Consider the following 18,258-nt stretch of genomic DNA (forward strand, 5'->3'; position numbering starts at 1 on the left):
TTAATTGTTTTAATACTGATGATTATGGCATACAGCTCATGAAAACCGAAACTCAGTACTTGTCCAGTTGCAGGTCTTATAAGTATAGGCGAAATCCGACCTTCCAGACAGGAGTTATTATGAATTCCTGTTTTATGGTGAATGTTTGACAAGCACTTATTTTGTGTTTTTCAATTAGGGCTGTTGTAAACGAAAAGTTTAGTAATAGGGTAATCTAGAGATTATTCTGACGATTAATCGGGTAATCAAAAACGAAATTTGTCAGGTTCTGCAGTAACTACCGTACTCATTTTATGAGTGATGCAAATACACGAAAAAACATTAAACAAACAACCCATTTAATTCCTCTTTTTAAAATATTTTATTGCTTAAGTTGAATTACTTTTAAACATCACATAATACACTAAATGCTGTAAAATAATTTTTATGGATTGTAAAACTGAATGGAATTTACAAAGTAGGATCTGGAAGGAAGGACATGATTTGGATTGAAGGTGGAGAGGATCTTCTGGATCCTTCATCTTCCACCATGGACAGCTGCTGCATGTCTGTGATGATCATATTTAAAATGCTGTTTGTGAACTCAGCCGCTGCACAACCAACATCCTGGAGCTCTTTGTACGAAGCTGTCCAACGTATGACTCTGACATTTACTGAAAAGAAGAAGAATAACATTATTATTTGTTTGTTCATTGTAATGCCTTAATACATTTTCAAGTGTACTTCACTGGATATTATAAAAATATGTAATATTGTTAAGTAATCTACACTTTCTGATGACCTGCTGCAATCAAAGTAACATTAGTGTCAGTTGTACTTGATTTATGCATTTTACGCTTTTATTTATGTGTGAGGTTTGAGAATGATTTAATTGAAACCCTCTGTCACTGAAATATTTTAACCATCACATAAAAATCTAAATACTGTAAAATAATTTTATGGATTGGAAAACTGAATGTAATCTTTATGTTAGAAACTGAGTAAGATAGATAATATAACGTTTGAGTTTGTGCATCGAGTTCTGCAGACTGTATTACTATTTAGTCTTGATTGCTGAGCTATAAACAAATGTAATAAATGCAGATTAATCAGTTTTCAGTCATAAACAGCGGCAAGAAGAAAAAAAAATCCTACTAACTCATGTAAATACATTTACACTTGAAATATTCACCCTAAATATCTCATTAAGTCAGGGTGGGAGTACAGCAATAAATAAATGTGTCAGTCTGTTGCTGCTTTTATCTTTAACAAACTTGCATCAAGTCCTGCAGTTTATTTCCTCACACAACGTACAGACCCTGCCAGGTAGCCACTATGATTAGTCAGCAGATTTAACGTTAGCAGAAATATGCCTCATTTTACATCTATAACATGACAGATGATGATCACATTTAGTTTAACATATTTTGCACAGAGAACATGATACCTCTTGCAGCTGCAGACGAGTTTGATGCTACAGCAGCTGTTTTCTCTTCAGACGCTGCAACATCGACGACGTGCTGTTGTGGTTACTCCAGTTCTGCTTTGCAGTGGAAGCATTGAGCTGTGTCATCTTTTCTGTTTAGCCTAAAATGTTTCAAACTTTTGACAGTTTTTGTTGTTTTCGGGGCTTTTCTTCTACGCAGGCTCCGTTCCCTCCATAGTTACAAACTTAGCATATACGTGTTAGCGGAAGTGCTAGCGGAAGCGCTAGCGTTGTGTAACACAAAAAACACACCACCTCCACTATAAACAGTGTTGGTGGCATACCGCTTCCCCCCACACACCCCCGAGACACCGGATGGTAGACCAGGATCACCTCGAAGCTGTACGAAAGTAATTCTCCATGGCCTCTCCGAACTCCTCCCATGCCTGAGTTTTTGCCTCAGCGACCATCCGAGCAACATGTCGCTTGGACTGCCGATACCCATCAGCTGCTTCCGGGGTCCCACAGGCCAAAAAGGCTCGATAGGACTCCTTCTTCAGCCTGATAGCATCCCTCACCACGGGTGTCCACCACCGGGTTCGAGGGTTACTGCTGCAACAGGCACCGATAACTTTACGGACACAGCTCTGATAAGCCGCCTACACAATAGAGGCGCAGAATATGGCCCACTCGGACTCCATGTCCCCAACCTCCCCTGGAATGTGTTTGAAGCTCTCCCAGAGGTGGGAGTTAAAGCTCTGCACTATTGTGTGGACATCGGGGGCAGTTCCCCTGGATTGGCAGACCGGGGTGGTGGTCCCCCTATTCAAAATGGGGAACTGTAGAGTGTGATCCAATTACAGGGGGATCACGCTCTTAAGCCTCTCTGATAAGGTGTATTCAGGGGTTCTGGAAAGGAGGGTCCATCGGATAGTCGAACCTTGGATTCAGGAGGAGCAGTGCAGTTTTCGTCCTGTCGTGGAACACTGGACTAGCTCTACACCCTCAGCATGGTCCTGGAGGGTGCGTGGGAGTTTGCCTAACCAGTCTACATGTGCTTTGTGGACTTGGAGAAGGCATTCGACCGTGCCCCTCGGGGGAGCCTGTGGGAGGTATTCCGGGAGTATGGGGTACCAGGCCCTTTGATACAGGCTGTTAGGTCCCTAGATGACCGGTGTCAGAGCTTGGTCCGCATTGTTGGCAGTAAGTCGGGCTCGTTCCTGGTGAGAGTTGGACTCTGCCAAGGTTGCCCTTTGTCACTGATTTTGTTCATAACTTTTATGGACAGAATTTCTAGGCGCAGCCAAGGTGTTGAGGGGATCTGTTTTGGTGACCTTAGGATCGCGTCTCTGCTTTTGCAGATGATGTGGTCCTATTGGCTTCATTAGGTTGTGATCTACAACTTTCACTGAAGCGGCTCGCCGTTGAGGTAACTCCTTTAATAAAAAAATGCGGACTTGACCCTTCAACCTGCTCAAATTCAGACCCATCTCCAAACTTCCCTTTCTTTCTAAGATCCTGGAAAAAATAGTTTTCACTCAATTAAACGAGTTCTTGAGTGGAAATTCTATTCTTGAGATCTTTCAGTCTGGCTTTAAGAAACTACACAGCACCGAAACAGCCTTAGTTAGGGTCTGCAACAACATTCTTCTGGCAAATGACTCTGGTCAGTCTGTAGTCCTGGTACTCCTTGACCTTACCGCTGCATTTGATACTGTGGACCACAGTATCCTTTTATCCCGGCTAGAACACTGGGTTGGGATTACTGGTGCAGCGTTAGAATGGTTCCGCTCATACCTGAGCGACAGGAGTTTCTGTGTTAATTTTGCTAACACTCTATCTACTTCAGTGCCTCTTTCCTGCGGGGTCCCGCAAGGCTCTATTTTTGGATCCCTTCTGTTTTCTTTGTATCTCCTCCCCTTAGGGTCTGTCCTGAGGAAACATGGTCTTTCCTTTCATTGTTATGCTGATGACTCTCAGATTTATCTGCCGTTAACACCTAACAGTTCCTCTTCCATTCGCCCTTTGTTAAAATGTCTTGACATCAAGACTTGGATGGCTACAAACTTTTTGAGTTTTAATGATCATAAGACTGAGGTCATTGTGTTTAACCCTAGCTCTGCCACTGTCACTGATCCTGCAAACCTGGACTCCCTTCAGCCATATCTAAAACAGTCAGTTACCAATCTCGGGATAGTTTTAGACTCGGACTTTAAGTTTAATAAGCAGATAAATTCTGTTCTTCAAAAAAGCTTATTTCAGCTAAGGCAGATAGCTAAGCTCATCTGTCTTGTCCAGATCCGAGCTTGAAAAATTTGTCCATGCATTTATTACAACCCGGCTGGACTACTGTAACTCGCTTTATGCTGGGGTCAGTCAGGTCTCTCTCTCACGTCTCCAGCTTGTCCAAAATGCTGCAGTTTGGCTACTAACAGGAACTCGCAGGTTTGAGCACATTACTCCAGTTCTGTCCTCTCTTCACTGGCTTCCTGTGCATGTCAGAATTGATTTTAAGATTCTTCTGCTGACATTTAAGTGTGTTAATAGCCTTGCACCATCATACCTCTCCGACCTCCTTCATCCTTATACTCCTTCTTGGGCCTTAAGATCTTCAGACCAGCTGCTTTTGGCCGTACCAAAAACCAGCTGAAGCTCAGAGGAGATAGGGTATTTTCAGTCATGGGCCCTAAGCTCTGGAATAATCTGCCCATCAACATTCAACAGGCCACCTCAGTCTCTACTTTTAAATCTATCTTCAAAACACACCTGTACTCATTGGCATTTAACACAGTGTGATCTCATTTGATATTTCAATGTTGATGATTGTGTTCATCCATTTTCTTTAACTCCCTGACATTTAACACATGGTGATTTGATTTAGTATATCATTATTTCTCATTATATTTAATGTTTTTATGCTTTTATTCATGTTGCTGTAATATCTTGTTATTAATATTTGATGCTGTGATCTTTTTTGGTAAGCACTTTGATAACAGTTACTGTTTTAAATGTGCTATATAAATAAATGTGACTTGACTTGACTTGAGTGTGATGCAGCCGGGATGAGGATCAGTTCCTCTAAAGCAGAGGCCATGGGCTTGAGCTGGAAAAGGGTAGAGTGCCCTCTCCGGATCGAGGAGGAGGTCCTGCCTCAAGTAGAGGAGTTCAAGTATCTTGGGGTCTTGTTCACGAATGAGGGAAAAATGGAACAGGAAATCGATAGGCAGATAAGTGCGGAGTCTGCAGTGAAGCGGACACTGTACCGGTCTGTCGTGGTGAAGAGAAAGCTGAGTCAAAAGGCGAAGCTCTCAATTTACCGATCGATCTACATTCCTACCCTCATCTATGGTCAAGAGCTTTGGGCTGTGACCGAAAGAACGAGATCGAAATGAGTTTTCTCCACAAGGTGTCTCCCTTAGAGATAGGGTGAGAAGCTTGGTCATCTGGGAGGAACTCAGAGTAGAGCCACTGCTTCTCCACATCGAGAGGAGCCAGTTGAGGTGGCTCGGGCATCTGGTTAGGATGCCTCCTGGATGCCTCCCAGGTGAGGCGTGCCAGACACATCCCACCGGGAGGAAACCCAGGACACGCTGGAGGGACTATGTTTCTCAGCTGGCCTGGGAACACCTTGGGATTCCCCCGGAGGAGCTGGCCCAAGTGGCTGGGGAGAGGGAAGTCTGGGCCTCCCTACTTAAGCTGCTACCCTCACGACCTGACCCCGGATAAGCAGAAGAAAATGGATGGATGGATATATAAATACTAAAATAAACTACTACTTACTACTTGTAAACTATTCCTAATTCACAGTTTTTCACTTATCGCAGGGCTTCAGGGTACGGATCCCCCATGATAAACGAGGGACTACTGTATTGAGATATCAGAGCTCAGATACACTATTGCTGGAGTTACCATCCACGCTGTTAAAGAGGTCTTTGCAAGACATGGAACACCAGAGACTGTGGTCACAGAAAATGGACTGCTGTTTTCTTCTGAACTGTTCAGACAGTTAAAGGACTACCAGTTCACAATGATCATAAATAGTCCATGTTACCCTCAAGCCAATGGAGAAGCGGAAAATGTGGTTCAAACCATCAAGGACTTGTGGATAAAAAGACAGCGATCACAGCTAAGGACTGCTGGCATACAGAGCCACTCTGCTGGAGCATGGGTTTTCACCAGCTCAGCTGCTGATGGGAAGAAACCTACGCACCTCCCTACCTCAACACACAGGGAAGCTTAACACACAGTGGCCGGATCTTCAGATTTTTCGCAAGAAGGATGAGGAAGGAAGGCAAAGGCAGACAATGCACTACAACAACAGACATCGCTCTAAACCTCTTCCAAAGCTCATCTCAGGACAGAAAGTCTGGATACCACCGAGGGGAATACTGGTGCAGTAATTAGGCCTGCCCACACCCCAAGATCGTATGTGATTGAGACTGACAGGGGTCTTCTGAGGAGAAACAGAAGTCACCTTAGGCCTACAGGGACAGTTACCAGGTTGGGTCGAGTTTTGAAGCCACCTGAGAGGATGGACTTGTGAACATGAAGTTAAGAATAACATAAGTTCAGGTAAACTTGTTCAGAGGTCCTGATAAAATTAAAATTAAAATTAAAAAAGCAAAAGAGAACGTTCAAATGAAAGTATTCAATCAGTTAATTATAACTCATAGAAGAGGAGAAATGTTTATAAAAAAAAGAGATAAATTTAACTTAAAGGAGGTGGTGTAGTAGTAGGACAACTGTTCCTATAAAGCCTTTCGGCACAGTATGTTGGTACTGTACATGTTCCCGGGGGAGAAATAAAAAGATGTTCAGAACTAGAGCACATAGCATCCAGTGTCATCATTATACAGTATGGTCTAGTATATGGTTCACAAAGGCGTGTACATGACATCCATCCATCCATCCATTTTCTTTACCCGCTTATTCCATTTTTGGGTCACGGGGGTCGCTGGTGCCCATGTCCAGCAATCACTGTGCGAGGGGCGGGGTACACCCTGGACGGGTCGCAAGTCCATCACAGGGCCACATAGAGACAAACGAGACAAACAACCATTCACTCTCTCACTCACACCTAGGGACAATTTAGAGTTACCAATCAGCCTAACATGCATGTTTTTGGACTTTGGGAGGAAACCGGAGTACCCGGAGAAAACCCACGCATGCACGGAGAGAACATGCAAACTCCACCCAGAAAGGCCCCTGGACCGGGGTTTGAACCAGGGACCTGCTCGCTGAGAGGCAGCAGCTCTACCAGTTGCGCCACCGTGCTGCCCGTGTACATGACAATGGAACGTAATTTTCAAAAACCAAAAACAGTGAGACTCACTGTTCACTTGCTCACAAACACTTAAATTTATTGAGACTACAAAAAAAAAGCAATTTCATGTAATTTTGAGTCTCCAACAGTCGTAGCTCAGTGAGCTAAAGCTCATGACTTCATAGGTGAAGGGATCCTAAAGAAATAAGTCTTTTAAACAGAGATGAAAAATGTGACATGATATGATCAAAGTTCAGAGTTTTCCAAACCTTCCAGCTGTGTTTCCAGGACAGCAGTGTGTTGTCCATGGCTCTCACTGTCTTGCAGTGCTGAGCTAAGTATATTTTGCAGCTCTGCAGCTTTCATCTGATGAGCTGTAGCTTCCAGCTGCAGCTGGGACACTCGCGCTGTGGACAAAGCCAGCTCCTCCGTCAGATGAACCTGTTTGAAATGGAAGAGAGCAGGAGGGGTGAGAGGAGGTGTGGTCGTCTACGTTTAGATAAAAGCATCGCAGACGCACAACAACTGGATGAGAGACTCATCATGTACACAGACTCATGTTCATGTTTGTGCTGATGTTCAATGTTTTTATGTTCATATCTTAGATGTTGTTACTGTTTTTCTTATACATTTTATTGTTGGATGTAACTGGGACCCTGTGTACATAATTTCGCTCCACCACATGTACCACATGAGGTGCGAATGACAATAAAGAAACTCTGACTCTGACTCTGAGAGGCTACTGCTGTGAGCAGCATGTTCCTGTGGGAGAAAAATGACCAGAGTGATCTAACGGGAGAATAAAAAACACAACAAAATGAAAAACAGAAAAGTTAGTTCAAATGACAGTGATGTACCATAGCATACCATTTTATTTATAGAGCACTTAAAACAGCTACAAGGCCAACCAAAGTGCTGTACAGACAGAACAACAGGTAACACACAAAGCAAAATACAAAATGAGGTAAATCAGAATATAGACATAAAAACGATGCAGATAATGACGACTAACCAGTGTGGAGCATACAGGATCAAAACACAGATCATCTGGTGTTGAAAGCTGCTGAATAGTAGTGGGTTTTGAAACGGGACTTGAAAACCGAGAGGGAGGGGGCCAGTCTGACAAGCAGAGGTAACTCGTTCCAAAGTCTTGGTCCTGCTACATAGAAGGCCCTGTCACCTCTGCGCTTAAGACGAGTTCCTTGAACTGTGAGGAGCAACTGGTCCGCTGACCTCAGGGGGCATGGTGGGACATATAGTTGTAGCAGATCAGAGAGATTGGGGGGGGGGGGTACTGTTCAGCGATTTGTAGACATACAGGAGTATTTTGAACGGGATTCGAAGGTGAAACGGTAACCAGTGCAGTGAGGCCAAAACTGGAGTAATGTGCTCTCTTTTGCCTGTACTGGTTAAAAACCGGGCTGCTGCATTCTGAACCAGTTGCAGTCGTGCAATGGAGGTCTGACTGATACCAAACAGGAGCGAATTGCAGTAATCAAGCCTAGATGTAATGAATGCATGTATTACTGTCTCCAGGTTATTTTTGGACAATATGGGCTTCAGTTTAGACAGCCGCCTCAGTTGGAAGAAACATGATTTAACGATCATGTTTACATGATCGTTAAATTTCAGGGAAGGGTCCATTATCACGCCCAGATTAGTGACTCTTTGTTTTTCTGACAGGGTTAGAGCGAAGAGGTCGATGTAGTGGTTTGTGATCGTGTCGTTAGGAGGGAACAACATGACTTCAGACTTCTTTTCATTGAAACTTAAGAAATTTAAAGCCATCCAGTCCCTGATGTCAGCCAGGCAGTCGAGCAGAGGTTGAATAGAGTATGTACAATTGTGTCTTAGGGGGAAGTAAATTTGACAGTCATCGGCGTAGAAGTGAAAGGGTATGTTGTGTTTCCGTAAATAGCACTAAGTGGCAGCAGGTATAAAGAGAATAGGAGGGGACCCAGGATGGACCTCTGTGGAACTCCCCATTTAAGCTCTGCCGCTGCAGAACTAAAATCCTTGATAGAGACACAAAAGGATCTGTCAGCGAGGTAAGATCTGAATCAATTGAGGGCTGACCCTGTGATGCCCACCCACTGCTCCAACCTAGCAATGAGGATCTCACGGTCGACGGTGTCAAAGGCGGCTGTGAGGTCCAACAGGACAAGCAGCACAGAATCACCAGTATCTGTGGATCTGAAAATGTCGTTAAAGACCTTCAGCAGGGCAGTTTCAGTACTGTGGAGAGGTTTAAAGCCAGATTGGAATAGCTCTAAGATGGTGTGACCTTCCAGGAAGCACTTCAACTGGGACTCAACTGTTTTCTCCAGTATTTTAGAAACAAATGGGAGTTTGGAGACAGGCCGGTAGTTGGAAACGACTGAGGGGTCAAGGTTTGGTTTTTTCAGGAGAGGCTGGACAGCGGCATGTTTAAAGGTTTTTGGCACCATGCCAGTGGATAAACGACTGTTTACTATAGCCAGAATGGACGGACCTAGAGTAGGAAAAACCTCCTTAAGTAGTTGAGGGGGGACCACATCAAAGGGAGAACCAGATGGTTTCAAGCTGCACATGACCTGCTCTAGAGAAGATAGAGTGATGGGTTCAAAATGGTCAAAATGAGCTACAGATTGAGGTGGGATGGATGGGTCATGAGTTGGAGGGGAAATGAGAGCCCGGGTGGTCGCAATTTTTTTCTAAAAATAAATGTAAGAAGTTGTCGCACAGCTCAGTTGAAGCTTCCAGAGGTGATGGTTCAGTGAGGTGGAGAACAGAGTTTAGGGTAGAGAAGAAAACACGAGGGTTGTGAGAGTTTGAGGTAATTATATCAGAAAAGTATTTGGATTTAGCAGCTTTCACTGTTTTCTCATAACAGCGCCAACTCTCTAAGTATTTGAAAAGAGACCTGCAGCCTGTCTTTCCTCCATTTGCGCTCCGCCCTCCTACATTGCTGCCTAACAGCCTTGGTGACGTCAATCAGTCAAGGTTCTGCTCTGAGTTTTGATTTTCTAGTTTTAACAGGAGCAACATGATCCAGAGTCTTTAAGCAAACAGAGTTGAACTGGGATGTCAGCTCCTCAGTGGTGGTGAGAAACACCAGGGGCTGAATGATCATTTCAGAATTATAAACATCTGTGAAACGTGTGGCAGTGAAGTGGTTAATGGTCCGGCTGCGACGTGAAGGAACGCACGGCTTAGGAGTTAGATGGGGGAGGGTGAACTCAAACCGGACTGGAATGTCCAGAGGACCAGATTGAACTTTTTTGGATTTTTCTACCTGGATTATTGAGCATGCATCAGGATGTTTCTAATTAGGTTTTGTGTTTTATATTTTTATTCCATGTGCTGTAAATATATCTTGCTACTGTTTATTTGATGCTGTGATCTTTTTGTTAAGCACTTTGGTAACAGTTTCTGTTTTAAATGTGCCCTATAAATAAATCTGACTTGACTTGACTGGAATGGAAGGAAATAATTAAGGAAATACATGCAACGGAGAGACTGAATTTTTCATTAAGACTTGCTGCTGATAAATACAATAAATATTAGAAGAAATGGAACACCTTGAACCCAACGCCTAATGTATGATTATTGTAATAACCTCTCTTTTATTTGAATGTCTCATATTGTGTTTTACCTTTAATTATAATTAATATATCCTGATGAATGCTCAATAATCAAGGTAGAAAAATCTAAAAAAGTTAAGTCTGGTCCTCTGGACCTTCAAAAAACAAAACAAAGCAAAACAACAACTGTAAGGGTCCCACTGCCTGCAGCCTGCCTTGCTGATGGCCGCTGATTACCAACACCTGGCGGCCATCAGCCTGATGAGCCTCTCCATCTACTTAAGGCTGCAGTCCGGTGTGATTCAACGCTGGAGCATATCACCTCTCATGGTATAGTACTGTTGAGCTAGAAATGTCTAAGTGAAAAGAATTTGTTCACCTTTTGCTCTTTTTTCCAGTTTCCTGGTTCCTTCATGTTTTTGGATTCTCCTCGTGGCCTGACCTGGATCCCTCGGCCTGTCAGGTTTACCTCGTGTCTCTTTGCCTCCAGTTGCCAGCCTTCCTCGTTTCCTTTTGGACCCCTGTTGGATTTCCCTCTGCTGCTCACTCCTTGGACTGAAGGACCAGCTCACCTCCTCAGCTCCAGTCGTTCCGCAAGCCCCCGTGGCTCTTGGTCCCACTCCTCCTGTTCAACAAATATTCGTTAAACCATCTGAGTTCTTCACCGGAGACCCTGATCAATGTGGCGGCTTCTTGCTCCAGTGCCGACTTGCCTTCGAGGGGGCTCCCACCCAGTTCTCGTCGGACACGGCCAAAATCACCTTCTTCGTAAGCCAACTCAAAGGTAGCGCTCTCCGGTGGGCTCACTCGTTCCTCTTGGGTCATGATAACCCCCCTGCTTCCTATGAACTTTTCCTTCGAGAGTTTCGCAGGATTTTTGACCGTCCCCTGCAGACATCAAATGCCGCCAAGCGGTTGTTGAATTTACAACAGGGCCGTCGTAATGCCTCAGAGTTCGCTCTGGAGTTGCGGATCCTTGCTGCCCAAACAGGATGGGACGAGCCCGCCCTCCAAGGTATTTTCCATAATGCTCTGTCCGATTTTCTCAAAGACCAGCTGGCCACGCGAGATGAACCCGAAACTTTCGACAAACTGATAGACCTTGCCATCTCAATCGATGACCGTTTCCGGGAGAGAAGGAGAGAGGCAAACTACAATTCCCATCGACCCTCAACTTCCGGGTTTCCGACTCCTCCAGGTGAGCCCAAGTCTGCACCTCAGCACTACGTATCCCATAATCCTCCCACTTCCGGGTTTACGACCCTTCGCTATGAGTCCGATTCACCAAAACAATCCCCTGTGAACTACAACTCCCAGTCTTCCATGCTTCCTGGTCACAGCCAATCATCTTCTTTTCCCTCACGGGATCGCTCCCCTGAGCCTATGCAGGTGGGGCGCGCACGGCTGACTCCTGCAGAGAGACAGCGGCGTGTATCTGCCCGTCTCTGCATTTATTGTGGTAATCCCGGTCATTTTCTGCCCCACTGTCCGTTTCGGGGAAACGAGAACTTCCACCAGTAAAGCGGGAGTTACTGGTGGGAACGTCTGCGTTAACCTCCCCATTCAAACCATTACTTCCCATGGTCATTCAGACACATAATCGTCGCTTTTCGTTTTCAGCTCTCATCGATTCAGGTGCTGAACAGAACTTGATCAGCGCTGACTTAGTTAAAGAATATTCATTACCTACTCGCGAGATCCCTTCGATTTCTGTCTCTGGCTTAACCGGAGACACTCTGACCCGTATTAAATTAAAGACTACCGAGTTACATGTTATTATTTCAGGAAATCATCATGAGATGACTGATTTCTTTATATTTAATTCTCGTACCCCCCAAGTAATTTTAGGTTTCCCCTGGCTTCGAAATCACAATCCAGTAATTAACTGGGAGTGCGGCTGCGTTGATAAATGGAGCGACAAGTGTCTCAGCAACTGTCTTCGCTCCGCCATTAAAGAGTTCCCTCGGAACGCGCCTCCTCTAGAGGAGATCGACCTCACCTCGGTTCCTGCTGAATACCGCGACCTGGCGGCTGTTTTCAGCAAGCAGCGCGCTTTGTCTCTTCCACCTCACCGTCCCTATGACTGCTCGATTGACTTGTTACCTGGCGCCCCCTTGCCGTCAAGTAAACTTTACAACCTTTCTGGTCCTGAAAGAGAATCTATGTCCAATTATATTAATGAGTCTCTTGCCTTTGGCATTATTAGACCTTCGACCTCCCCTGTGGGAGCTGGCTTTTTCTTCGTTTCCAAAAAAGATAAATCACTCCGGCCATGTATTGACTATCGCGGTTTAAACAATATAACTAATAAAAATAAATATCCTCTTCCTCTCATTGATTCTTTACAAGAACAATTACAGTCGGCCTCCTGTTTTTCCAAACTCGATTTGCGAAACACGTACCACCTCGTCCGTATTAAAGAGGGCGACGAGTGGAAAACAGCTTTTCGCACCCCTTTGGGCCATTTCGAGTACTTAGTTGTGCCTTTTGGGTTGACCAATGCCCCGCTGTTTTTCAGGCGCTCGTTAATGATGTTTTGCGCGATTTCATTGGTAATTTTGTGTTTGTATATCTTGATGACATCCTTATTTATTCCCGCGACCCCACTCAACACACGGCCCACGTTCGTACAGTCCTCCAGCGGCTGCTGGAGAACCAGTTATTTGTCAAAGCAGAGAAGTGTGAGTTTAACACCTCCACTGTCTCGTTTCTTGGTTTCATTTTTGAGGGAGGTCGTTGCCGAACCGATCCCGAGAAGACCAGGGCGGTTGTCGACTGGCCGACCCCCGAGTCCAGGAAGCAGTTACAACGCTTCCTGGGCTTTGCAAATTTCTATTGGCGATTTATTAAAAATTACAGCCGTGTCGCCGTCCCCCTGTCTCAGCTCACCTCTACTGCCCGTGCCTTTCATTGAACCCTAGAGGCCGAGACCGCCTTTACAAGATTCAAGTCTCTCTTTTCCTCCGCGCCCATCCTTTGCCATCCAGACCCTATGCACCAGTTCATCTTGGAGGTGGACGCCTCCGACACTGGGGTAGGAGCGGTCCTTTCCCAGCAATCTCCTCAGGACAATAAGGTCCATCCCTGCGCCTTCTTCTCTCGGCGTCTCTCCCAAGCAGAACGCAACTACGACGTGGGCAACCGCAAGCTGTTGGCAGTCAAGCTCACATTAGAGGAATGGCGACACTGGCTAGAAGGCACTGAGACCCCTTTTTTGATTTGGACAGACCATAAGAATTTAATTTATCTGAGGAACGCCAAGCGTCTGACCCCCCGTCAGGCCCGTTGGTCGCTTTTCTTTAATCACTTTAATTTTGTTTTGACTTTACGTCCTGGCTCAAAAAACATTAAGCCTGATGCTCTTTCCAGGCAGTTTGCTCCTCCTGATTCGCCCGAGGTCTCTAATCCTATTATTCCGTCCTCATGTATTGTTGGCTCCCTCTCTTGGCCCATCATCGCCACCGTTCAACAGGCCCTCCTCGCTGAACCCGATCCTGGTGGTGGTCCTCCCGGTACCCTCTTTGTTCCCTCCAGCGTGCGGTCTGAGGTGCTCCAGTGGCTTCACACCAACAAGCTCTCTTGCCACCCTGGAGTGAACCGCATGCTTGCCCTCACGAGGACTCATTTCTGGTGGCCATCCATGACCAGTGACATTAGAGACTTTGTTTCGGCCTGTCCCGTCTGTGCCAGAAACAAGTCCGGTACCCAACCTCCGGCTGGCCCCTGGCTTCTCCTCCCAACCCCTAGTCGCCCCATGTCCCACATCTCCCTCGATTTTGTAACCGGCCTTCCCCCGTCTGACGGCAACAAGACCATCCTCACCATTGTTGACCGTTTTTTGAAGGCCGCTCATTTTGTTCCCCTCCCTAAGCTCCCCTCTGCCCTGGAAACCGCCCACCTCCTCACCCTCCATGTTTTTAGACTCCATGGTATCCCTTCGGACATCGTCTCGGACCGAGGCCCGCAGTTTGTCTCCCAGGTGTGGCATTCCTTTTGCAAGTCGCTCGGGGCGTCCGTTAGCCTTACCTCCGGCTACCATCCTCAGGCTAACGGACAAGCTGAGCGCTGCAATCAGGAGTTGGAGTCCACCCTGCGTTGCCTGGTCGAGTCCAACCCCTCATCGTGGAGTCAAAATCTGGTTTGGGTGGAATACGCCCACAACTCCCACCGTTCCTCTGCTACCGGTATGTCCCCCTTCGAGGCTTCCCTTAGGTACCATCCTCCTCTTTTCCCCAGTTGTGAGTCCGACTGCACGGTTCCGTCTGTGCAGCACCACTTCCGGCGGTGTCGTCGCATCTGGCGCCAGGCCAAGGCGGCCCTCCTTAGGACCGCGGCCCAGGCTAAACGGTTTGCGGACCGCCACCGTTCAGCAACACCCGCCTACCAGGTCAGCCAGCAGGTTTGGTTGTCCACCAGGGACATCAAACTGCGGGACACCCCCCGTAAGCTGGTCCCCCGCTTCATTGGCCCCTTCCCCATTACCAGCATTATTAACCCCTCTGCGGTCCGTCTCCAACTCCCCAGGGCCATGAGGATTCACCCGACCTTCCATGTCTCCCAGGTCAAGCCCGTCTCCCTCAGTCCCTTGTGTCCCCCGTCTGACCTCCCTCCGCCGCCCCGCCTGATCGACAACCACCCTGCGTTCACAGTCCGTTCCATCTTGGACGTGCGACGCAGGGGTAGGGGTTTCCAATACCTGGTCGATTGGGAGGGGTACGGTCCTGAGGAGAGGTCATGGATCCCCAGGTCCTTCATCCTCGATCCCAGTCTCATCTCCAGGTTCTTTGCAGACCACCCCGAGAAGCGCCTCAGGTCGCCAGGTGGCGATTCTTGAGGGGGGGGGGGTACTGTAAGGGTCCCACTGCCTGCAGCCTGCCTTGCTGATGGCCGCTGATTACCAACACCTGGCGGCCATCAGCCTGATGAGCCTCTCCATCTACTTAAGGCTGCAGTCCGGTGTGATTCAACGCTGGAGCATATCACCTCTCATGGTATAATACTGTTGAGCTAGAAATGTCTAGGTGAAAAGAATTTGTTCACCTTTTGCTCTTTTTTCCAGTTTCCTGGTTCCTTCGTGTTTTTGGATTCTCCTCGTGGCCTGACCTGGATCCCTCGGCCTGTAAGGTTTACCTCGTGTCTCTTTGCCTCCAGTTGCCAGCCTTCCTCGTTTCCTTTTGGACCCCTGTTGGATTTCCCTCTGCTGCTCACTCCTTGGACTGAAGGAACAGCTCACCTCCTTCGGGTTTGGACTGTAAGGACAAGACGCTCTTTAATCTAACCACTCTGGTCTCCCCGTTGGACAAACAATAACCTGTCGTCCCTCTTTCCAGGAACCGCTGAGAAGCAGCGTGTGGACTTTAATAATATCACTGTAAATAATAAACACTGTTCTTTTGTACTTCCCCTGCGTCTGCCTCGTTCTGGGTCTCATAACATCTGGGTTCCCCGTGCAACCTTAACAACAACAACAAAAAAGCCTACGTGTTCAATTGTCCCCCTCTTACAATGCTGTGATTGCTAGTATCACTCAGCCCTCTGTGAGTAGTAAACAGCCATCAGGTGCTAATGATCCATTGTTAGGCTGATGGTCCTTCTTGATCATGTGAGCAGCTGGTTCTGGTTGTCAGCAGCAAACTGGTTGATCCACCCTGAGAAGGTGCTATTTAAGAGACTGAACTGAATACAGCACCTCAGACTGAGGAAGTCTCTCGGATGAGAGACGAAATGTTTCTATATTTTTTTTGTTGTTGTTGTTTTGCTTTGTTTTGTTTTTTGAATGTCCAGAGGACCAGACTTAACTTTTTTTTTACATATAATTTATATACTTTTGTCATACTTGTTGCTCTAGACTTTTTTTAAGTTAGGGTCTGAATGTTTAATGTATGTCTATTTCAAAAAAATTATAAAAATAATAACAAATAAAGTTTAAAAAACAAATACTGCACCTGTCTCCCACTTTTTCCCCTTTCCAGTAACCGTTGGCACATGTGCAGTAGGCTATTTTCACCTTAATAGATGGTATGGGGGTGCATTAGTGCAAATGGAGCAAATGCAGCTTACACTTCTGGAAAAGTACCATTAATGCAAAAAAATGTGCACAAATTTCAGCAAGACAATACTAAAGCACATCCTGCACCCATGACAACAGCACGGCTTCATGGAGGAAGAGTCCAAGTGCTGAGTTCTTCATTTCTTTAATCCATGAGGGTGTATGTTCAAACATTATTTTACTCATTTGTGCCCATGAGTCAATGTCAAATTTTGAGTTTGAACATGAACTTACTGTAATATTCGGATTGAGCGCACCTCGATAAGCTGCACCCACTACATTAAAAAATAATAATGTTGTACATAATAGGCCACATTTGTCTATATGCTGCAGGTGTCTATATTGTAGAATGAGAGATTTACCCAAATATTTTCTTTTACTTTTGATTAAATACGTACCAGTAACATACACAAATACATACAGCACATGTTTTTCTCTGAACAGTGCCTGTAACATGGCTGGTAAAAATAAACTAGAAAGTTCCTGGAGAAACTTTGACAGGGACTGCCAGGTTGCTGCCAATTTAAAAATTTGATTTCACAGTACTATGTGTTGAGGTTTGCTCTCAGCTACCACTATGCCAAATTTCAGCTGAATAGCTCTAAAAATGGCTGAGTTATCATATTTTTTCATTTTTAGCGAAGAAAGCCATCTTGGATTTTAGATTTGGATTTAGTATGTGATAGAGAACATTCTCAGCTACAACTGCGCTAAATTTCAGCTCTATGTGTAAAAATGGCTGAGTTAAAGCCATTTAAAAGTAGTGTTGGTGGCCATCTTGGATTTTTGAATTTGATGCAGCATTCGATAGGAAACATTCTCAGCCATCATCATGCCAAGTTTCAGTTCAATGGTTCTGGAGTTTTTCCTTTCTACTGTTGCCATTGTGCTTGCTCAGGATGGGAGACTGTGACTGCCTACTTTAGAATAGGCTGGTTGATAGTATTTTTCCTTGTTAGCTCAAGTAGCCTCCTTGGACTTTTGATTTTCAGTCAGTGTCTATTAGGGATTGTTCTCAAACCAATACGCCAAATTTCAGCTGAATAGCTCTAAAAATGGCTGAGTTATCATATTTTGTTCTCTTTTAGCTAAGGCAGACATCTTGGATATTTTATTTGCATTAGGATTGCATAACAACTCACTGTCAGCTATACCATAATTTCAGCTCAATATCTCAAAGATTGACTGAGTTAGAGTCAATTTTGTGTTTGCTGATTTAGCTGTGGCAGCCACCTTAAATCAAAATGGCTCCAAAAGTCAAACAGTTCTAGAGATACATGTGATGATTACTTTCAGTGAGTTTCAACCAAATGCAACAAGCTGTTCTTGAGATATGTTGCTAAAACACAGACCATCTAAGTTTACATGCACAGTAGTCCCTCGCTACTTCGTGGTTCGTTTTTCACGGACTCCCTCTATCGCGGTTTTTCAAAATAAGGCTAGACATGACACACAACTGGCTGATTGATGGATGAGCCGCATGGATTTTTTATTTAAAATGAATTATTTAAAATTATTTAGCACCTGCTGCACATTTGTGCAGCCCACACTGCAGGAGAAACTTCTAGCCGGTCAAAGCAGATGGTCTCTTGTCCTGAGCTGGTTCTTCTGGAGGTTTCTTCCTGTTAAAGGGAGTTTTTCTTCCCACTGTCTCCACTGTGCTTGCTCAGGATGGGAGACTGCAACGAAGCCAAGATTCAACTTGTCTGCTGGATTCCTTAGATAGAGAACTTTACTAATTGGTTTTTATGTGAATGTTCCTGTAAAGTCCCTGAGACAACTTGTTGTGATTTGGTGCTATATAAATAAACTGAATTGAATTGAATCTTCCACCTGCGCAAGCTAGTGCTGTCCTCCGTCACGCAGCTGCCTGCATCCACGGAGCTTGGAGTGCCATTTTAAATGCACAATTCACACTTATTTTGAGTGGCTGCAAATACCGTACTTCATTTCTCCCCACAATGGGGAGGAGAGAACT

General features: G+C 45.4%; 1 protein-coding gene across 1 annotated transcript in view; it reads right to left on the minus strand.

The window, feature by feature from the left end:
- LOC119413725 (FK506-binding protein 15) overlaps positions 1 to 14,219 on the minus strand; it is a gene marked incomplete in the record, with an annotated part of 59,127 nt that extends 44,908 nt beyond the window's left edge. The window contains 3 exon segments of the mRNA XM_037680779.1: positions 6,938 to 7,109; positions 13,221 to 13,379; positions 13,995 to 14,219. Of these exon segments, the coding sequence (XP_037536707.1) occupies positions 6,938 to 7,109; positions 13,221 to 13,379; positions 13,995 to 14,219 (556 nt within the window).
- Positions 14,220 to 18,258: the final 4,039 nt, after the last annotated feature.

Source organism: Nematolebias whitei, chromosome 8 (genome assembly GCF_014905685.2).
Source record: "Nematolebias whitei isolate Nwh7 chromosome 8, NemWhi1, whole genome shotgun sequence".
NCBI lineage: Eukaryota > Metazoa > Chordata > Actinopteri > Cyprinodontiformes > Rivulidae > Nematolebias > Nematolebias whitei.